Source organism: Pongo pygmaeus, chromosome 14 (genome assembly GCF_028885625.2).
Source record: "Pongo pygmaeus isolate AG05252 chromosome 14, NHGRI_mPonPyg2-v2.0_pri, whole genome shotgun sequence".
In the NCBI taxonomy this organism is placed as follows: Eukaryota; Metazoa; Chordata; class Mammalia; order Primates; family Hominidae; genus Pongo; species Pongo pygmaeus.
Window position 1 is genome coordinate 122,546,543 of NC_072387.2, and position 23,586 is coordinate 122,570,128.

The 23,586-nt window shown below is 43.7% G+C and overlaps 1 protein-coding gene across 1 annotated transcript in view; it reads right to left on the minus strand.

The window, feature by feature from the left end:
- The window catches only part of TUBGCP3 (tubulin gamma complex component 3), a 105,982-nt gene extending 85,190 nt beyond the window's left edge, over positions 1-20,792 (minus strand). Inside the window, exons 1-2 of the mRNA XM_054446560.2 lie at positions 20,484-20,792; positions 2,046-2,153 (exon numbers count right to left, since the gene is read on the minus strand). Of these exons, the coding sequence (XP_054302535.1) occupies positions 2,046-2,153; positions 20,484-20,559 (184 nt within the window). The 5' untranslated portion in view covers positions 20,560-20,792. The remainder of the gene's footprint in view (positions 1-2,045; positions 2,154-20,483) is intronic.
- Positions 20,793-23,586: the final 2,794 nt, after the last annotated feature.

The window sequence follows — 23,586 nt, forward strand, 5'->3', positions numbered from 1 at the left end:
GCCAAATGGGCTTCTAGAAGGTGTTATTACTGAGATCCAAGGCCAAATGGACTTCTAGAAGGTGTTATTACTGAAATCCAAAGCCAAATGGACTTCTAGAAGGTGTTACTACTGAGGCCAAATGGACTTCTAGAAGGTGTTATTACTGAGATCCAAGGCCAAATGGACTTCTAGAAGGTGTTATTACTGAGACCCAAGGCCAAATGGGCTTCTAGAAGGTGTTACTACTGAGACCCACGGCCAAATGGGCTTCTAGAAGGTGTTACTACTGAGACCCACGGCCAAATGGGCTTCTAGAAGGTGTTATTACTGAGACCAACAGCCAAATGGACTTCTAGAAGGTGTTATTACTGAGATCCAAGGCCAAATGGACTTCTAGAAGGTGTTATTACTGAGACCCAAGGCCAAATGGGCTTCTAGAACGTGTTACTACTGAGACCCACGGCCAAATGGGCTTCTAGAAGGTGTTATTACTGAGACCAACAGCCAAATGGACTTCTAGAAGGCGTTATTACTGAGATCCAAGGCCAAATGGACTTCTAGAAAGTGTTATTACTGAGATCCAAAGCCAAATGGACTTCTAGAAGGTGTTACTACTGAGGCCAAATGGGCTTCTAGAAGGTGTTATTACTGAGATCCAAGGCCAAATGGGCTTCTAGAAGGTGTTATTACTGAGACCCAAGGCCAAATGGGCTTCTAGAAGATGTTACTACTGAGACCCACGGCCAAATGGGCTTCTAGAAGGTGTTATTACTGAGACCAACAGCCAAATGGACTTCTAGAAGGCGTTATTACTGAGATCCAAGGCCAAATGGACTTCTAGAAGGTGTTATTACTGAGACCAACAGCCAAATGGACTTCTAGAAGGTGTTATTACTGAGATCCAAGGCCAAATGGACTTCTAGAAGGTGTTATTACTGAGACCCAAGGCCAAATGGGCTTCTAGAAGGTGTTACTACTGAGACCCACGGCCAAATGGGCTTCTAGAAGGTGTTATTACTGAGACCAACAGCCAAATGGACTTCTAGAAGGCGTTATTACTGAGATCCAAGGCCAAATGGACTTCTAGAAGGTGTTACTACTGAGGCCAAATGGGCTTCTAGAAGGTGTTATTACTGAGACCCAAGGCTAAATGGGCTTCTAGAAGGTGTTACTACTGAGACCCACGGTCAAATGGGCTTCTAGAAGGTGTTACTACTGAGACCCACGGCCAAATGGGCATCTAGAAGGTGTTACTACTGAGACCCATGGCCAAATGGGCTTCTAGAAGGTGTTATTACTGAGACTCACAGCCAAATGGACTTCTAGAAGGTGTTATTACTGAGATCCAAAGCCAAATGGACTTCTAGAAGGTGCTACTACTGAGATCCAAGGCCAAATGGACTTCTATAAAGTGTTACTACTGAGGCCAAATGGGCTTCTAGAAGGTGTTACTACTGAGACCCAAGGCCAAATGGACTTTCAGAAGGTGTTATTACTGAGACCCAAGGCCAACATCTACTCCACTTGGACAGTTTAACGGGGAGGCCCCAGCAGGGAAATGCACTGACCTTTGCGCAGGCCTCTTTTCTAGGCCAACTGAAAAGTACCACTGGGTTTGGCTTATACAGCCCAGAGAACTGTAAGGATGGAGAGCTGGCCACCTGGAAAAACCACATTTCAAACAGGACAGCTCATGTGTGGCGTCTCATTACTCAGAGCTGAGCTTCCCCCTCAGACTCTCCAGAGGTGAAGCGGGGTGGCAGAGCCCTACCAGGGATAATCAGATAACCTACTTACCAACCAAAAGCTAACAAATGGAAAGCTTTCTTCTCTAAGGTGCCAGGATTTGCAAAAGCTTTATGCACCACCCCAGAATTAAACCTTCTAAAGTATTATGTTCTAATAGTTCTGACTCTACAACAGAATTGACTTGTCCTTATTTTGTACCAATATTAAAATGTGCTTGGGAACTACATACACACATACACACATGCATACATACATCTGCTTAAGCTCTGACAAGTTTAAGAATCCAACACATGACATTTAAGAAAAATACGTACGCTCTTTCTTGATTTTTTCAGCTACTAGAAATTCATCTCTTTCAACAGTTGGGGCGAAGTTGCTGCCAATCACCCGCACAGCATACTGGAACTGCTGGGCAACATCAGCTGAAAGGCAAACACAAGGATGTGGATTCTTACCAATCAGGTTAAGTTCTGGTCACCTGAAGCTTCCAGTTCAAGACAGTGAACTAGTAATAACATCTATCTTCCACCTCCCCAAGGTCTTAACTGAGAGGCCAGAAAAGCTATTAAGAAATCAAAACAGAATGAATGAATGAAATAAGAGTTCAATAAAATAAGAATGAGAACAGTAACACACCAGAAAGTCTGAAAAATCCTAGATGACAAAAAACAAACTGGCTCAGTAATCACGAAAAGAAAAGGAACAGAAAGGGTCACATCCCAACACATGAACAAGAGGAGGAGGAGGCGAGGTCAAGAGAGCCTCTGAGAAGCTCCCGGGTCAACAAACACAAAAAGCCAGAAGTAGGTCACTCAACAGTCAAAATAGACAGTTAATTTGCATTCGCACCTCTAGATGAAGATGACAGCTTAAACACATGTGCCTCTACTCCCTTCAAAAACACCATAAAATTGAGGATAAAGGAGTTTTTAAAACTAAAAACATAAACCAACAAGGACAAAGAAAACAAGGCAGAAAGGAATCAGAGAGAAGTCAAAAAATGTGAGAAGCTGGACTGCAGATGGATGTGTGGTAACTGATTCAAGAGGACAACGAAACCTGAACACTAAATGTCCGTCAGGTTAAGAATGGGGAGAGGGGAGTGGGAGGAACAAATGTCAAGAAATACAGTTCCCACTGCAGAGCCCAGGCAGGTTCAGGAAAGGAAGGAACTGGATACTCTCAGGATGCAGAAGCAAGCAGGGCTGAAGGGGGAGACCTGGCTGCAAGTTTGGATGGAAACAGACTCCTGGGTCCTCCACCCAATCCCACGCTGCCAGACAACCACCGAGACCCACCTAGCAAGCCTGGTCTGGATGGACACTAGGGTGGCTCCGGTCACTAAGTAAAGGTAACAGACAACTCAGGGACCCCCAGTCCTTCCTAGAACTCCAGGATGCACAATTTGTCTATGGGAAAACTGATCAGCCCAAGAGAAAAGAGAGACAGATGGTGATGAGTGGGGATCCCCAACAAGCACACGGGTCTTTGTCAAATTCAGACAGACCACAGAGATAGTGCAGATCTGGTTCCAATCACCATATTAAAGAAAATATCACAAAAAGTGAGTCACATGAAACTTTTTGGTTTCCCAGTGCATATAAAAGTTGGGTTTAATAATACTGTGGTCTATTAAGTGTGGAACAGCATTATGTCTAAAAAGAAAGAAACATATACACACCTTAATTCAAAAATACTTTATTGCTAAAAAATGCTAACAATCATCTGAGCCTTCAGCAAGTCGAAATCTTTTTGCTGTTGGAGGGTCTCACCTTGATGCTGACGACTACTGACTGACCAGGACGGTGGTTGCTGAAGGCTGTGGCAATTTCTTAAAATAAGACAACAATGAAGTTTACACATCGATTGACCCTTCCTTTCATGAAAGATTTCTCCATAGCATGTGATGTTGTTTGATAGCATTTTACCCACAGTAGAACTTCTTTCGAAACAGAGCCAATCCTCTCAAACCCTGCCACTGTTTTATTGACTAAGTTTATGTAACATTCTAAATTCTTTGTTGTCATTTCAACAATGTTCACAGCACTTCAGCAGGAGTAGATTCCATCTCAAGAAACCACTTTCTCTGCTCGTCGACAAGAAGCAACTCCTCATCCCTTCACATTTTATCATGAGATTGTGGCAGTTCAGTCACCTCTTCAAGATCCTCTTCTACTTCTCTTGCTATTGCCACCACATCTGCAGTTCCTTCCTCCACTGAAGGCCTGAACCCTCAAAGTCATCCATGATGGCTGGAATCACTTTCTTCCAATCTCCTGTTAGTGCTGACAATTTGACTTCCTCCCATGAATCACAAATGATCTTAATGGCATCTAGAATGATGAATCCTTTCCAGAAGGTTTTCAATTTACTTTGCCCAGATCCATCAGAGGAATCACTATCTACGGCAACTATAGCCTTATAAAATGTGTTTCTTAAGTGATAAGATTTGAAAGTTGAAATTACTCTTTGGTCCATGTTCTGCAGAACAGATGCATGTTAGTGGGCATGAAAACAACTCCATTCTCAACGAGCAGTAAGGAATCTTTTTCTGAGTAGTAGACCTTAATAGTAGGCTTAAAAATATTCAGTAAACCATGCTATAAGAAGACGTGCTGTCATCTAGGCTTTGTCGTTTCATTTCTAGAGCACAGGAAGAGTAGATTTAGCATAACTCCTAAGGGCCCCAGGATTTTTGGAATGGTCAACAAGCACTGGCTTCAACAACTTCAGTCACCTGCTGCACTAGCCCCAGACAAGAGTCAGCTTGTTCTTTGTAGCTCTGAAGGAAGGCACTAACTTCTCCTCTCTAGGAATGAAAGTCCTAGATGGCGTCTTATTCTAATAGAAGGGTGTTTCACCTACACTGAAAATCTGTTGTTAGTGTAGCCACCTTCCCCAATGATCTCAGCTAGATCTGGATAACATGCTGCAGCTTCTCCATCAGCACGTGCTGCTTCACCTTGCACTTTTATGTTATGGAGATGGCTTCTTTCCTTCAATCTCATGAACTAAAAACCCCTGCTAGCTTCTAACTTTTCTTCTGCAGCTTCCTCACCTCTCTCAGCCTTCACAGAGTTAAGGTCTTGCTCAAGATTAGGTTTTGGCTTAAAGGAATGCTGTGGCTGGTTTGATCTTCTATCCAGACCACTCAAACTTTCTCCATATTAGCAATAAGGCTGTTTTAATTTATTACTCCTGTGTTCACTGGAATAGCACTTGTAATTTCCTTCAAGAACTTTTCCTATTCAATCACAACTTGACTAACTGGCATAAGAGGCCTAGCTTCTCGCGTATCTCAGCTTTTGGCATGCCTTCCTCACTAAGCTTAACCATTTCTAGCTTTTGATTTAAAGTGAGAGGCATGTGAGTCTTCATTTCACTTGAACACTAATTTTTTTATTATTATTATTTCTTCTAAAAAACAAAAAGTGGGATACATGTGTAGAACGTCCAGGTTTGTTACATAGGTACACGTGTGGCAGGTTTGTTACATAGGTATACGTGTGCCGTGCTGGTTTGCGGCACCTAGTGACCCATCCTCTAAGTTCCCGCCCCTCACCCCCCACCTTCCAACAGGCCCTGGTGTGTGTTGTTCCCTCTCTGTGTCCATGTGTTCTCACTGTTCAACTCCCACGTAGGAGTGAGAACGTCGTGTTTGGTTTTCTGTTGATCACTAATTGCACTTTAACAGTAAGAGGTCACTGTAAGGCTATTAACTGGCCTAATTTCAATATTGTTGTGACTCAGGAAATAGGGAGGCCTGAGGAGACGGGGTGAGACAAGGAACGGCTGGTTGGCAGGGTAGTCAGAACATACACAACACTTTTTGATTAAGTTTGTGCACTTCATGGCACCCCAAAACAATTACAATAGCAGCATCAAAGATCACAAGTTACACAACAACGTAACAGATATAATAATCATGAAAAAGTCTGAAATACTGTGAGAATTTCCAAATATGACACAGAGATACAAAGTGAGCACATGCTGTTGGAAAAATGGTACCTAAAGACTTGCCCAATGCAGGGTGCCAAAAAACTTCCAATTGTCAAATAACGCAGTATCTGTAAAGGACAACAAGATGATGTGTGCCTGTCCTCCACAAGGAAGCTCAGCACTGGGCAAATGCTGCCCTAGCCAAGACCTTCCGACAACTCCACTTTTAAAGATGAAAAGAACAGGTATCATCAGACACCTGAGGGCATCATCTAAAACAAAAAAGAAACAAACACAAGAAGGAAAAAAGGAAACTCTAAGAAAAAGTAACAACATAGGAAATAAGAAAATGGGGGCAAGATGTACAAAAACAAAGAAGCTATAATGGCCTATGAGATTAGACATAACACATCCATGAAATAAAACAGTATGCCATAAATTCAGAGAAGACAAGCTCTTGAATATTAAAAGTATGAAGGCAGGCCGGGCGCAGTGGCTCACACCTGTAATCCCAGCACTTTGGGAGGCCGAGGCGGGCAGATCACGAGGTCAGGAGAGATCGAGACCATCTTGGCTAACACGGTGAAACCCTGTCTCTACTAACAATACAAAAAATTAGCTGGGCGCCGTCGCGGACACCTGTAGTCCCAGCTACTCGGGAGGCTGAGGCAGGAGAATGGCGTGAACCCAGGAGGCAGAGCTTGCAGTGAGCCGAGATACCACCACTGCACTCCAGCCTGGGTGAAAGAGCGAGACTGCATCTCAAAAAAAAAAAAAAAAAAAAAAAGTATGAAGGCAGATGTTTTTTAAAATAAGTAGAAAGCTTGTATTTAAAGTTGAAGAAGTCTCTCAAAAACTAAAACAAAAAGGCAAAAAGATGGAAATTAAGACAGCCAAGACAAGGAAATCACCAGATCAGTCCAGGCAGAAGTGGAGAGGGAGAAACCTGGAGTGGAATAAATGTCCAAAGAAGTCATACAAGACAGAAAGGATGAGAAGGGAAGGGGCTTGGAAGTTACATGGTTCACAGCAACTGCCTCAGCCCTAGGAAAAAATCCAGGCTCTCATCTCTGCAGAGGCAAACTCCCAATCTGAGGAACTCCCACCCTCAGCACAAGGGATCTGGGAGAAGAATGTTCCCCACTACAATCTCAGCAGCAAAAGAACGCCAAGGGGCAGGAAGAAATCTTTCAGAAAGCCTCCACCTTCCGAGTAAAGCAACCACTTCAATAAGTGGATTGGAGCTGGTACTAGGGTGGGATAGCCTGCCTGTCTGCCCAACTTCTATGACTCTAGAAGTCAAGCTACCAGTAGATACCTCCAGATCCCCCCACCCCCACCACTGAGTGCTGGGCCCAGTTCAACCCAGGATGCAGAGGAGCAGCCCGACAGGGCAGTGCCCAGCTGCATCTGCCAGCAAAAGCCAACACTGTTCTCCATCCTAGGAAGGAAGTGGAACTATAAGTGGCACCTGGAAATTCAAGTGGGCACTCTGAGCTCAGTGTGGCCTCCCCTGCCCAATCCACAGAGAATCTTCAAGTGGGCACTCCACGCACACAGTGTGGCTTCCCCTGCCCAATCCAAAGCAAACCTTCAAGTTGGCACTCTGAGCTCACAGTGCGGCTTCCCCTGCCCAATCCACAGACAATCCAAAATCCCCAGAAATGTAAGAAAGGATGTAAGGAAGATATAAACAAAACCAGAAAAGTGGATCTAAGAAGAGCACTCTTGGTGAAACAGAAACTGAAGAATCCCTGAAAGATGTAAAGAAAACAAACAGGATTGACTTGAAAGAAGAAACTAGAGACAGAAGTCATCTCAGTCAAGACAGAGTAAGCACACTCCACTACTGATGACAATGTAAAACTCTGGCAAAAATACATAAAACACCTCTAATCAGACTCTGAACAATGGGTAAGAGAAGCAGACTGGGTATGAAACTCATGGATCAAAGGAAAACCTGGAGTGACTTCCCCCATTTTTTATTTTTGATATTTTGTTTATGTGTTTGCTGTCTACTACACCAGCTGGGGCTGGGTAACACTCCAAAACCCAAACCACAAACAGGCAAAGACAGAAAAATCTCTGAGCCAGGCCCAGTCTCAAGCCAGGGCCCAGGTGGGGAGGGAGGGAGGGAGGAACACCACAGCTCTCTCAGCCCTGCGCCAGGCTACCAGCCCCTTCTACCTTCACTCAGGGGCACCCCACAGTGGGCTGCCTCATTCCACACTTGACAAGAACCAATAATGGCCCCAAGACTCCATCACAAGGCTGGCAGGCTGGGGGTTCGGATTTTAGCCAGAACATGAGGAAATGTGTTGGGAACCAGAGAGTGAGGGCAGCAGCACAGAAGAGGAAGCCAGAAAAAGTCACCCCTTAAAGCTGTGTGCTATCGAGAAGAAGCCCAACTGAGACATGATGAAAGATATCCTTAAAAACAAAAGGAAGAAGAAAGATATTCCATGAAAACACTGTTCAAAGAACGTGAACTGGCTACATTTCTATCAGACAAAGCAAACTTTAGACTAAGAAAAATTAACAAGGATAAAGTAGGGATCACAAAATGATAAAAGGGCAATTCACCAAGATGACATAGCAATTCTAAATGTGAACACTCTAAACAGCAGAGCTGTAAGACACATGAAGCAAACTCTAATAGAACTGAAAGGAAAAACAGACATTCACAAATACATCTGGAGACATCAAGGGGCATTTCTCAGTAATCGAAAGGGCAAGTGAAGAGAAAATGAGCAAGGATATCGACTTGAACACCAACAACCAACTAAACCTAATCGATATTCACACATCAGCCCACCCCACAACCAAACAACACACACTCTTTTCAAATGCACGTGGAACATTCAGGACAGACTGAATTGTGGGTCACAAAGCAGTTTGATTAAACAGAAAACAATAAAATTATTCAAAGTATGACCACTAACACTAACAGAATTAAACTAGTAATCCTTAACAGAATGGTATCTGAAAAATCTCCGAACATCTGGCAGTCAGTCAACACACACATGGGCCAAGGAGCCAATGAGCCAAGGAGCACCACAGTCACTGGAGCTGGAAAAGGCGATGCAGCAACCCCCAGAGCCTCCAGGGGTAGCCCAGCCCTGCAACCTGCAGTCAGCCCCAGGACACTGCCTTTGGCTCTGGTCTCCAGAAACACAGGAGAATAAACGAACTAATTTGTGGTAATTTGTTACAGCAGTCATAGGAAAATTACATATGTCCCTTTCATTATTTAAATTAAACTTTATTTAAAAGGTTGTTTTATATCATTATATTACATCTTCACAGTAACAACTACAAGACTTAAAAATTCATGGAATGAATGTAATTCTGAACAGTTAAAAAATTTAACAGACGCAAGACTGAGCTGTCAAAAGAAAGGTCAGAACAGGCCTCAAATTGGAAAAACTGCTACTCCTTTCTCTTTCTCTATAAAGGTCCTAAAAATCTCTCCGGGAAAAGCCTCAAACTACAGTAAATGCACTTTCAAGGGGTTGCAGTAGAAGAAAGCAATGCAACTTCTTACTCCAAGAGCAAGCACTTCAAACTTGCAGTCATGGGTGAATGAGTTCTGGAGACCTAACACACAGCATGGGGACAGTAGTTAATGACAATGGATTGTGTGCTTGAAATCTGCTGAGAGTAAATCATAGGTTTTCTCGCCACACACACAAACACACACACAAAAAACGGGTACTGAGGTGAGCTGATGAACATGTTGATTAGCTTCACTGTGGTAATCATTTCACAATCCATACATACATCAAAGCATCACATTGCACACCTTAAATATATACATTTTGGATTTATCAATTATACCTCAACAAAGCTGAAAAAAATACATGGGCAATAAAAACTGTCAAAGAAAATCAGAAAATGAATTGAATGAAAATAAAAACACAACATATCAAAATACATGATATGTGGCTAAAACAGTCCTTACAGGAAAATTTATAGCATAAAATGCTTTCTTTAAAAAGGAAGATAGACCTCAAATTAATAAGCTCAGTTTATATGACAAAATCTGGAAAAAGAAAAAACAAAACTCAAAGTACACATTAGGAAATGGTAAAACAAACAGACAAAAAAAAACCCCAGCAGTCAAGGAAATTTACAACAAAAAATGGTGGGGTAGGGGGAAAAAAAAGATTCTTAAAAAAAAAAAAAAAGAAAAAAAATCACAGAATTGATAAACCTTTGCCAGATTGACCAAGAAAAACAAGACAAAACACAGAATCAGGAGGGTATGTTGCCACTGATCTTATAGAAATTTAAAAGATAATAAGGGCTAAGTAATTTATGTAGACACTTCACTCTCAAGGACGTAGCTAAAACATAACTCCATATCATAAGTGTGGGCTGGGCACACTTTCTTCCAAAGAGCACAACACAAGCAGAAAAAAAGAGCCACTCACAGCAGAGAAACCTGGCACACACACCTTAGCCAAGCAATCAAGGTCACTTTCAAGAATGATGAATCACCCCGGTGGCAGGCATCCTCCATACGATGTGATGAAAATGTCACTTCACCTCGGGGGTCTTCCTCCCAAAAATACATAGCCCCAGTCTAGTCATGATAAAAATATCAGACTCAATTGAGACAGTCTACTAGTAACCTTTAATCCTCAAAATTCTCAAGATCATGAAAAAAAAAAGTCTGAGAAATTGTCAATGTCAAGAGAAGCCCAAAGAGACAAGAAAATTGAACGTAACATTCCTAGAGGGAGCCTAGAGACAGCAAAAGGCCACCGAGTGATAAGTGAGGAAATCTAAATAACTATGGAGCTTCATTAATATTAGTGTATCATTATTAATTAATTAATTCTAACAAGTGTACCACGGGAATGTAAGATGCTAATAATAGGCGAAATGGTACTGGGCTTACAGGAACTCTATATTTGCAATTTTTCTGTAAGTCTACAATCATTCTAAAATAAAACTTTTTTTTAAAATATATTAATGCCAAGACTCACTTTTCACAAATTCTGATTTTATTAGTCTGGAGTGGGGGGCCATGGCATCAATATTTTTTAAAGCTCCGTTTTCAAACTTTTAGTCTTCAAGATAAGAAAGCAACTAAAATGTGAGGGGGGAAAAAGCTTTCTTTGGTAAACTCAAAAATGAATTTCAACCTATATCACATGCCACGTATGAAAATTTGTTGAGAAAAGCTGAGTGTTGGGAGAAGCTGAGGCAGGGCTTGCATGTCTGACTAATGTAAAAGAGTCTTGGAACATGTCCGGGGTCCAGGGTCTAAAACCCCTTTTGGCCTTTGGAACACCAATCTGTGCTAAAGGGTGGAAGGCTACCCTGACACACCATAATCTAAGCCCAGGGCATAAAACCCCTTGTGGCTTGGATACAGTCCAGGGCTCGTGGCTCTGGAATGTATCTAGACTTGCTGGCTCCTTGCTCCTTGCTCTCCCAGGATCGATTGTATCTTGAGTTAAAAGAACCTGCTCTCCATTATCTCAAGTAGCAGAGCATATGCTAAACCATCACACCTGTAAATCATGTGCTTAATGCAACGCGACCTTTCGACCCCCACATTCTCACCACCTGTTTCTTTGTTTGATCACCAATAAACAGTCTGGGCTTCCAGAGCTCGGGGCCTTCACAGCCTCCATACTTAGCGATGGCCCCCTGGACCCACTTTCGCTCTCAAACTGTCTTTTCTCATTCCTTCGACTCCGCCAGACTTCGTCACCCCCACGACCTGGTGTTGGGTCTGATCACCCCAACAAAAATTAACTCAAATAAAAGAGTAAAACATAATCCCTTCTCAGAAATAAAACAAAACAAAGAAGAAATCTTTGCAACTTTGAGTTTGGCAGAGTTCCTACATGACACCAAAATGATGACCCATTTTTTTAGAAATTCATAAATTGGACTTCATCGAGATTAAAAACTTTTGCTCTGCAAAAGACACTGTTAAGAGAATGAAAATACTGAGAAAAAATATGTGCAAAACACAAAGACATAAGCAAAAGTTTTGAACAGACAATTCACCAAGAAGACATATGAATGGCAAACACACACACACACACAGATGTTCAACATCACTAGGAAAATTAAAATTAAAAGCACACTGAGATATCACAACACACTTGCTAGAATAGCTAAGATTAAAAACCACTAACACTGCTGAGTGCAGGCGGGGCCACGGCATCCCTGCAGCTCTCCCACACTGCTGAGTGCCGGCGGGGCCACGGCATCCCTGGAGCTCTCCCACACTGCTGAGTGCCGGCGGGGCCACGGCATCCCTGGAGCTCTCCCACACTGCTGAGTGCCGGCGGGGCCACGGCATCCCTGGAGCTCTCCCACACTGCTGACTGCCGGCGGGGCCACGGCATCCCTGGAGCTCTCCCACACTGCTGACTGCCGGCGGGGCCACGGCATCCCTGGAGCTCTCCCACACTGCTGAGTGCCGGCGGGGCCACGGCATCCCTGGAGCTCTCCCACACTGCTGACTGCCAGCGGGGCCACAGCATCCCTGGAGCTCTCCCACACTGCTGGTGCAGCGGCAAAGCAGCCACAGCCATACTGGAAAAGAGTCTGGCAACTTCTGAAAACAATGAGTATGCACCTGCCCCGAGGCCCAACAACCCCACTTGCAGGTGTTTATTCTAGAAAACTAACTTATGTTCACATAAAAAACCTGTCCATGAATGTTCATAGCAGCATTATCCATAACTGCCAAAAACAGAAGTACTCCAAATGTCCCTCAGTGGTAAAACGGATAAACTGGTTCATCATACAATGGAACACTACTCTGCAATGAAAAGGTGAACTATTGATATGGCACTGTAAATGCATCTCAAATGCGTTATACTAAGTGAAAGAAACAAGTCTCCAAACTTTTGACTGAACACTGTATGACTGCATTTATGCGAAATTCTAGAAGCGGGGACATACACAGACACAGGACGGTGGCTGCCAGCACAAAGGCAAAATGGTAGCACAGAGGAAATCACTGTGAACCTAAACACTGAGAATTTTTTTAAATGGGCTAAACAGCAGAATGGAGATACTAAAGGACAATTTAAATGCAAGCTAGAAAATCAAACACAACAAAAGAACAGTTAGAAATTATGAAGAAGAATAAAATTTTTCTATCATTAAAAAAAAGTCAGCCCAGCGTGGTGGCTCATGCCTGTAATTGCAACACTTTCAGGGGCTGAGGTGGATCACTTGAGCCCAGGAGTTTGAGACCAGCCTGGACAATACAGCAAGATCCTTCTCAAAAAAAAAAAAATTCTAAGTCTGTCACTAGCTTTGAAAAAAATAAATAAATTTAAAAAAAAGAAAAAGTACTCAGATTGAAGGATCAAGTGTTAATCCAGGTAAATTTTTAAGTTCCACACCTAGACACATTATTGCAAAATTTCAGAACATAAAAGATTTTTTTAAATCCTAAAAGCTACCAGATACAACTTCAAAGGACTAAGAAATGGATTAACATCAGATTTCTCATCAATAATGAAAGAATACCTTCAAAGTGGGCAGAGGAAAAACACTTCAGACCAAAATGTCTATATCTGACTGATGATCCAAGAGTTCGGGAATAGGAGCGTGAAGAGAAATAAAGACATTTTCAGACTATTAAGTAATTATTTAGATCGGCAAATCCTGTTGATTCTATTTCTAAAAGCATATCCCAAATATGATCACTCCACAGCTACCATCCCATTACAGGAAGTCTCCTGAGGAGCTGGTCACCTGCTTCCACCTTTGCCCCCTTAGAGTGAATTATCCACCCAGCAGTCAAAGTGATCCTCTTAAAATACAAATACTATCATCACTCTGCTCACACACACTCCCATCACACTCACAACAGAACCCAAACTCCTGGCCCCAGCCCAGGGAGCCGGCCCCTTGCTCCCCACATTGCACTCCTGCTATTCCTGGAACACACCAAGCTCACCTCCAGCTCGGCGCCCAGCTCGCTCTTCCCCACATCCTCTAAGCACTCACACCACAACCCCCCCACCATCATTCTGTCTCTATTCTAGCTAAAGCAGACACAAGCGCACTGTGTCAGCAAGAATCCAGTGAATGCCTACATAGTGGGGAAAGGAACAAAATGAAATCTAAAATGTTTTGTGGGGTCACAGGGTCGGGGTAGTTTTTATTTTTTTCCTTATATTTTTCCACACTTTCTGAATTTTTACACTGAGTATATACTAATTTTATAAATATTAAAAGTATCATTGAAAAGTTTCCTTAAAAAGTTGTGTCACTATTTAAGAATATTTTTTTCCAGACAGGGTCTCACTCTGTCGCCCAGGCTGGAGTGCAGTGGTAAGATCACGGCTCCCTGTAACCTCTGCCTCCCGGGCTCAAGTGATCCCCCACCTCAGCCTCCCAAGTAGCTGGGACTACAGATATGTGTCACCATGCCCAGCTAATTTTTATATTTTCTGAACAGACAGGGTCTCACCATGTTGCCCAGGCTGGTCTCGAACTCCCGGGATCAAGTGACCCTCCCACCTCGGCCTCCCAAAGTGCTGGGATTGCAGGTGTGAGCCACCGCACCCAGCCAGTAAAAATTATTTTTAGGTTACCATTTGCACACTTAAGTACATCACATAAATATCCCCACTCCAAATGTTTTATATACTTTTCAACTTTCTCCTACCAAAAAGTTAGGAACTCTTCAATGCCAGAAACACTCTCCTCTTCACCTCCTCACTTTCTCTGCACCTCAGACGGACGTCATAATTTCACTCCCACTTACCTCTTCAGCCACACCTGAGTCTCCCTGTCCTATTACCAACCAAATTTCCAGTCTATCCTTCTTGCTGATTATAAAATATTTTTAAAATCCAACAGTTACCTCTTAAACCAAATCTACTTAATCTGTGTTTCAAAGGGAAAAACACAGAATCCAGACGACTGAAGAAATTAGACATAGCAATCATTCCTTGTTTAGTGAACCTGCAATCAAAGAATAAGCTGGGAAAAATCAAGCAATGTCCACTACACGCTTCTGGTTTAAATACTCCCAAAATACTGTTCAGTCTTTAAAGTATAATTAAACCCAATCAGTAATTCAATGAATAACTCCTAAGTACTTACTATAGGCCAAACACGTCAGGCCCTAACAATATGATGTACAGTGGTTAATGAGACAGACGTAGAACATAACAAATGTGGCACATAAGTACCCAAGGCAGACTGTGATAAGAGCGTCAAAGAAAATGAGGGCACTATGACAGCTCATGACCAGGAGGACCTCGTGAAGTAGATGCTGACGGAAGGCCTTGCAGGAAGCACCCTTAGCCTGGCAGCCAAGGCTGCCACATGAGGAGCCCAGGGAGCAGAGAGGGGAACCCACAGGGAAGGGCGGCACTGGACACTGCTGCTGCAGGGAGGCCGTGCCACAGGGCTCTAAATGCCACTCAGCCAGTCACTCCTCGAGAGCCCCAGGTGACAAGGTCCAGATGTAGATCTCTGATGATTCTGCTTAATCCAAGAGTAAAAAATAGAGTACTCCATTTTTTTTGGCCACAAATCACCTAAGGAGTGGTCTAGTTCTCCCACCTCTAACCTGCTCTGGGTGTGTGAGGGGTGGGCAGTTCTCGGGTTCCTGGAAGGGGAGTGAACACTCCTCTGATGATCCTCTGAAAATATTTCGATGAATGCAAGGGCACACTGCCTGACCAGAGAGCAGTGCTGCTGAGTTGTACACTCTAAACACAAGAGTGGGTAGAGGTGAGAAGCCATCCCACAGGCTGGGCCATGACTTGTTGTCTCTATCGAGCACACAGAGAAATTCGCCATCGAATTCAACACTTAAGAGCAGGGGTGAATTAATTCAAAATATCAAGCTGTGGAATCAGAAACCTGGGTTCCAACCTTGGCCCCGCAATTTACTAGCCAGATGATAGTGAGCAAACTACTTAATCTCTCAAAGTCTCAGTTTTCTCATCTAGGAAATGAGGTTCACCAAAATTCTACCACAGTATAAGCACAACATCCAGCATATTTTAAGTTTTATATAAATGTTAGCTATTTGTATTGTTATTAACCTGAAAATATTATTTAAATACATACTATATCTACTACAGCCATTAAAATCACAACTCAAAAAATGCACCCAATTTTTAACCTTAAGCAAGATAATTTTGTCTTCATCTTGAAGACTACAAATAGAGAACAAATTAAGCCTTCAACAGATTCGATGAGATTGGTTTTCTAGAAAGGACCCTCTGACTGCAGAGAAGAGGAACTAGAGGAGATAGAAAGCCAAGGCAAGAACCTCAGCTGGAATTGCGTTCAGTCCCAAATGTGAAGGCTCCAGAGACACTTGGATGTGGGCCCAAGAGCTTTTAAACAAAAAAGTTGCCCTCTGTATCCCCAAAAGATTCTATATACACTCAGGTTAAAGACAACTGAACTTCAAGATGCACAAAAATAAATGCGACTCAAGTGAATACAGAAACTCCACAGTTGTGTGCTTTCTCAAGATTCAAAAAACAACTGCGGAAAAGTTGAACTGTTTGGGAAGACCCAAGTTTCTGCCTTCCTGTTTCTTGTCGACAGTGTGGCTTCTATGTTCCACACTTCTGCTTTTCTGAAGGATGCGGAGGGGTCAGGAGGGCGTTGGGAGCAAGCCACAGTGCTCAGTAGAGGAGCAGAGCACATACACTAGCCATCCTTGACTCCAGATGCAAGTTAGAGTAACTTATCACGCATTTTAACGTTTCAGATGCCAAGCTCCAACAGAGACCTACAGGATCGGAAGCCCTAGAGATGGAGCCCACAAAATTAATTCCAAGTAAGTCCCACATTTAGAGAGTTTAAAATGAAAAGGCGTGAAGTTAGATACCATAAAAAGTCCTGTTCTCAACCATTGGTCACCAGTTCCCCTTCCCACAGGCAATCAACGTTATCAGGTTCTTGTGTAATCACAGGCGATTCCAATGCGTGGCTCTAGTTGAAAAGCAATGCTCTAAAACAACAAAAACATTACTCTAGATGTGTGGTTCTCAAACTCTTTGGTCTCAGGGCTTCTTTACCCTATTATGATTGAGAACTCCAAAAAGCTTTAGTTTATGTAGGTTATATCTATCCATAGTTACCATATTAGAAATTTAAGCCAAAACAATTTTTAAATTTTAACTTATTTAAAAATAGTAAATCCATTAAGTAAAACTTGAAACAAAGCCTGAAACTCTGAAGTTTTAATACACATCTAATGTATATCTTAATATACATGTAATACACATTGATCTTCCCAAGAATGTAATTATACAACCAAAGGAATATCACACGGTATTTGGAACTTCATCAAAAGCTCTTTACCGTTTTGGAAAATCATGAAACCAATAGCAACACCACTTGTGGTACTAAATCACCAAAACAATACTCCTTTATCTTCTGATAGTGGCTTGCAGTATACTCATAGAGGTCTTGCATATTATGGCAATCATCTTCAAATATGTTGTGTACTGCATTCATACCTGAACATTTATGATGAAATACTTATCTAATATAAATTCCTCTTTATGTATTCTTTACCTCATAGTTAGAAAAAGGATTACAAAGTAGCTATGAAAAGAAGTGTTACCTCTGACAGTTTTGAACACTAACATCAAGCACACTGCTTCCAATGATAAGAATAATTACCCAAAGACATAATAAATAAATGTGCTCCCAGGAGGGGCAGGGATATGGAGACAGGATTTGACTATGACTGGCTGGCAGTATGTGTTTCAAGCAAATTCATAGATGTTATAAGTTGGAAAAGGTGGTAAATCACGGTCATGCTAACTTTATAAAATTGTCAAGCACCATTATATGTAGGTGCTTTGCTTCTGAAGGTCCCTTGAAGTCAACTGTATAATTTTTTAAAAGATACCTTATAAAAATGTGATTCATATGAAATTCTCATTAAAAGTAACAAGCACCTATTATGCCTTGATTTCATAGTACTAAAAAAAATGTATTACAAAAGCATAAGGCCAATTGTTAGTAACATGTCATCAAAGAATAAGGTAATTAATCAAATATTCTATGGAGTTACCAGATAAAATGCTCACTAATCAAACTTTTTAACATCAAATATTGTAAAGGCAGTAATTAATATTGCTCCTTTGCTCACTAAGGTATAACAAATGAAAGAACAAGGTAAGCTACTATTTATAAATTCTTCAGTAAATAGCAGCATAATTTAAAATTATATCATAAATGCTTGACAATCCTAGCTATCTAGAACATAGCAAAAAGAGCATCACCTTTAATGGACTTCATGACATAATTTATTCAGAGAGGGCCGGGAGCAGTGGCTTGCACCTGTAATCCCAGCACTTTGGGAGGCCAAGCGGCAGGGGGGTGGGGTGTGGATCACTTGAGGTCAGGAGTTCGAGACCAGCCTGGCCACATGGTGAAACCCCATCTCTACTAAAAATACAAAAATTAGCCAGGAGTGCTGGTATGCACCTGTAATCCCAGCTACTTGGGGGGGTGATGCAGGAGAATCACTTGAAGGAGGCAGAGGTTGCAGTGAGCCCAGATCACACCACTGCACTCCAGCCTAGGTGACAGAGCAAGACTCCATCTCAAATAAATAAATAAATAATTTATTCAGAGAGGACCCTGTCAGGATCTGAGAGCCCACTTTTAATTTAGACACAGTTCTAAATGTATACCTACTGTATAGGATACAGTTACCTACTGTATAGGATACAGAAGATAGTAGGATACAGAATTTTGCTAAAAAGAAGCTTTTCAATCACTTAGAAGGGACAAAACTTTTATATCAAAGAATCTTCAATGTAAAAAAAAAAAGTTTTTGGCTGGGCGCGGTGGCTGACACCTGTAATCCCAGCACTTTGGGAGGCCGAGGCGGGCAGATCACGAGGTCAGGAGATGGAAACCATCCTGGCTAACACGGTGAAACCCCGTCTCCACTAAAAATACAAAAAATTAGCCGGGCGTGGTGGCGGACGCCTGTAGTCCCAGCTACTCGGGAGGCTGAGGCAGGAGAATGGCATAAACCCGGAAGGTGGAGCTGGCAGTGAGCCGAGATCACACCACTGCACTCCAGCCTGGGCAACCAGAGTGAGACTCCGTCCCAAAAAAAAAAAAAAAAAGTTTTTAAGTTGAGAAATATCATTCTAGCTCATGATGAATGAATTTCAAAATCCAATTTATGACAATGGGAATGTATGAATGTGTGGTTTATCCCTAGAAAAAAAAACTCTGGAACCACTGGTATAAGGAAAACACTAACATTAAGGTGGGTAAGTCCTAACAATCTTAGTTTTATCTGATTCCCCCTATAACGAGGAACATGAAACATGAGAAAGGAAACTCAGTCTGCTAATGACAAAAACAAACGAGGGCAGGCCATGCTCATACCTCAAGACCTTTTCACTGGTTCTCTCTACTCAGAACCTTCCCCAGATGTTCAAATGGACCTCCCTTACTCCATTCAGGTCTCTTTAAATATCTCAGAGGCTTTCCCTCACCTGCCTCTTCTCTCTCTATTCCTTTACCCTACTTTTTCGCCACAGTACTTACTGCTAATTAACATGGCTGGTTTATCATCTGTCTCTTCCACTAGAGTGTCTGTCAGATCTGTGGGAGGAATGACTTGTGCATCTGCATCACCAGCACTTAGCACAGTTCCTGGGGGGAACTTTGAGGACGGGGTTGTCCTCAAAGATTTCTTAGATAAATAAAGTGATAGAATCAAACTTTACAAGATGTAGCAAGAATTGTGTGAAGTCATTCATTTAATAGTGACACAAAATCATTCATGATTGCCCCAAGATTATCATAGAACATCCAATGAATTATGTACAGTAATTGTCATGAAGCATGAAAGGTCAAAATGCATTCTCAGTACTTTAAATGTAACTTTGAAGTCTTCCTTCAAAAACTGAATAACTTCTTTTCCACATTTTGGTGCTTAAGACGTAACTCAGTTGCTTCCATTACTCAGAAAATTCCCTCATGGTGCATCCTCACTCTCTCCCCCACCAACCCGGCCAAAACAAAGAGCAAGAAATGGCATCCTGTACCATTTCTTTCAAAGTACCTCGGCTACAAAATGGTTTTACCTACTGTATAGGATTAGTTTTGCTTATTAGTAACAACATTCGCCATGTGAACTTTCCCAGAATAGTTTTATATCAAATCCAACCTTCAACCCTTTAAACAGTAGGAAAATAACGGCAGTTATAGTCGTTAACACCCCCTTCCCATAATACTCAAGCCAGTTAAACTTTCCTAATGAAAAGGGACGATGATGTGACACTCCAACACCCCGCATCCTCCTCCGCGGCGCAGCCGCTCTCTCCACCCCACACAGGATGAACCCAAAGGCGCGCAGAGGCGCCCTCCCCCGGCGCGTGACACCAGAGAAGGGGGATAAATTGGCGAGCTGGCATTCCTCCCGTCCTCACTGACGGATCCGCGCGCGGAGTGAGCGGTGACTCAGCCCGCTCCGGCTCGGGCTCCGCCCTCCCGCCTCCCGGCCCGGCGTTCTCGCCCCGGCCTCGGCCTCTCCACTCCCTCCGCCCCGGTCCCGGCCCCCAGCCCTCCGCTCTCCTCCCTGGCTCCCTGACCCTCGAGCCCCAGCCCTCCGCTGTCCTCCCCGGCTCCCTGACCCCCGAACCCCAGCCCTCCGCTCCCTCGTCCGGGCCCCACGTCTTCGGCCCGTCCCCCAGCCCTCTGTCCCGGCCCTGCATCCTCGTTCCTCCAGCCCCGGAACGTATTAGGGCTGCACGCGCAGGGAGCAGCCCCCGGGACGGGTCTGCGGGCCCCGCGTCTCCCGGCCACTCTACCTTCGCTCCTGCCCAGGATCCTGCAGCACAGGTTCTGCAGCAGAACGTTCGGCGACTTCTGGTCCGGGGTCGCCATCCTCGCCCGGAACCGTGCACTGGGGTCCGGGCAGAGCCGCCACCGCCGCCGCACGCGCAGGGACCGCGGCCCGCGCCCTCCCTGCGACCCGCAAGCTCCCGACTCCTGACAGGCTAAGGCGCGGGCGCCGCCGGCCACCAGGGCGCCATTTTAACGGAACCCGCCGAAAGCGCGGGCGCTTCCCACAATCCCCCGCTTCTTCCCTGCGCCGCAGCCGCGCGTGCGGCTGCCTAAGCGTTCCCGGCCCTGCCAGGTGCATTCCCCCGGCTGCTGCTTGGCCGGCCGAGAAAGTTCCGGGCGACAGGTGGCCCGGGGCCCTCGAGCTGCGCGGACAGAGCGGCCCCGGAGTCGCGAGCGTGACGGGCTTGCTTGGAGGGCACTTGGTGGCCGATAGCACTATAAAGGCCATAATTTGGTGTGTGGGTGTGGGGGTGTGTCTGTTAACGGCATTGGTTTGATTCACACTTCTGATGAAAGAAGCCTGTTTAAAAAAGAAAAGAAAAAAGAAGCCTGTTTAAAGGGTGCAGGGGGTTATGATTGTTAACGTGCAGTGGGCAGTTCACCTGCTACGCTATCCAACAGGCGCCCTGCTCAGGCCCGACGTCGCACTGCCGCGCAGGCCGCTCCCCCAGGCCCGGGTAACTGGGTCGTCCTGGGAAAACAAATCAATCACGTACGGAGTGAGAGAACAGGAGAACTGCCGAGAAAAAGATCGATAAGCAGACAATTACACCAAGCCAATTTCAGTGCAATCGTTAAAGCTTACATATGGGTGCACGCTTGGGAGCCGTGAGCTACCATGTTAAAAGGCCAACTTCCTGAAGGAAAAATGATAGAAAGAGATCCCGAGATCCTATGAAATGGAAGAGGGAGGACAACCCAGCTATGCCAACATCCCAGCTGAGGCCAGCCACACATGTGACTGTCTGCAAAGCCCGTCGGGCCTGGGTCCAGCTCAGGTTGCAGAATTGTTAGCAAGTAAAACGTTTGTTGGCGTTCTGACTCAAAAACATGGAGACAAAGCAGACTTGTAGGGTATTACAGTCAACAACTAGACCCTGCAGCTAAAGGACTGTCTCCTTGCATGATGCAACAACCATCACAGCTCTGCAAGAGCAACCAAAGCACCAAGGATGCGATCACCCCTCACTGCCTTCGACCCGCATTCTGTGGAAGCACTTCTAGACTTGCATCACACTCAACACGATCAGTTAGTAACTGGCTTCTTATGAAGTTATTCCCTCAGCCCCATACTACAATGTCCAGATGTCATCTAAATCCTGCCAACCTCTCCCCCAGCTTCAGCTGAAAGGCTGCATGACTGCATCATCCTACCTGACCAGCTCTCTCCTAGGGCAGACATGCAAGAAACCCCCCTCACTAAAGCTGATGTTATTTGGTTTACAGATGGCTCTTAAAGGATGCAGCTGGAAGGTATTACACTGGTTATGCCATAGCGTCTTTGCCCAAAGAAATAGAAAGTGCTTGTCTTCCAGGAGCAATCATCTCAACAAGCAAAGTTAATAGCATTAATTAGAGCCTCTCAGTTGGCAAAAGGAGTAACTGCTAATCTTTATACCAATAGCAGGTATGCTTACAGAGTAGCTCATAACTTTGGAATGCTATGGAGACAAAGAGGATTTTTAACCTTTTCTAGTCAGCCCACAAAAAAATGGGTGCCTTGTTTCAGAATTATGGCAAGCCATACTAATTGCAAAAATCATTAGCCATTATCAAGATTCCAGGCCATTCAAAGACACTCAAAAAAGCAAGATAAGCCAGTTAGCAGGTAGTATAGCAAACAGGGTGGCCATAAACATATCTGAACAAAAAGATCAAACCATTTTGGCCTTTAAGGAAGTTAGATTTTTATGTAAAATTAGCTCAATCCAAATCTCCAAAAACAGGACGAGAAAATTGGGAAACAAAAGTGGCACGTACTCTTCTGAGACTGATGTATGGTAGTGACCAAATGGTCTACTCATACTTCCAACTAAGTTATAACCATCTTTCTTTCTTTTTTTTTCTTTTTCAGACGGAGTCTCGCTCTGTTGCCCAGGCTGGAGTGCAATGGCGCGAACTCCGCCTCCCGGGTTCACGAAATTCTCCTGCCTCAGCCTCCTGAGTAGCTGGGACTACAGGCGCCCACCACCACACCTGGCTAATTTTTTGTATTTTTAGTAGAGATGGGGTTACACCATGTTAGCCAGAATGGTCTCAATCTCCTGACCTCGTGATCCGCCAGCCTCGGCCTCCCAAAGTGCTGGGATTACAGGCGTGAGCCACCGCGCCCGGCCCCGCCATCTTTCTTAACGTTCATACACGACAATGTTATCGGAAACCTTCTCCAACTGTTGCTCATAGGTATACAGTCACTGCTGTCTTCCCAGAATATAATGCAAGGAAACCTTGACCCAGTTCTCCAGGTCATTTTCCTTTACCAGAACGCCCTTTCGAGGTATGGCAACTAGATTTTTTCAGCTACCACCATCACAAAGATACAGGCACATCCTAGTGATGGTTTGTGTATTTTCTCATGGGTAGAAGCATTTCCATGCAGAAGAGCAGCAACCTTGGCGGTAAGTAAAATTATCTTAGAGAAAATTATTCCAACTTGGGGAGTTCCTCAAGAACTTTATAGCAACAGAGGCACTCATTTCACTGCATAAATAATCCAGTCAGTATGCAAAATCTGGCCCATTCTCCAGCATTTCCATTGTGCCTATCACCCCCAGTCATCTGGATTAGTAGAATGCACAAGCAGAATAATCAAAACTCAGTTGGCAAAATTAACTGAAGTTTTAAAACTTCCTTGACTGGAAGCTCTTTCTTGTTTTTGCTTCACCTAAGATCAGCCCTTATGGGTAAACACCAACTGTCTCCATCTGAAATTATAACGGACAGACCTAAGAAATTGTCTCCAGGAAATTGTAAATTGATGATATTAAAAAGGGACAGGTTGTATTATTGCAGCAGCCTCATAAGGCACCTAAGTAAAAACTGTTATTTAGTAAAAGACTCTTTCCA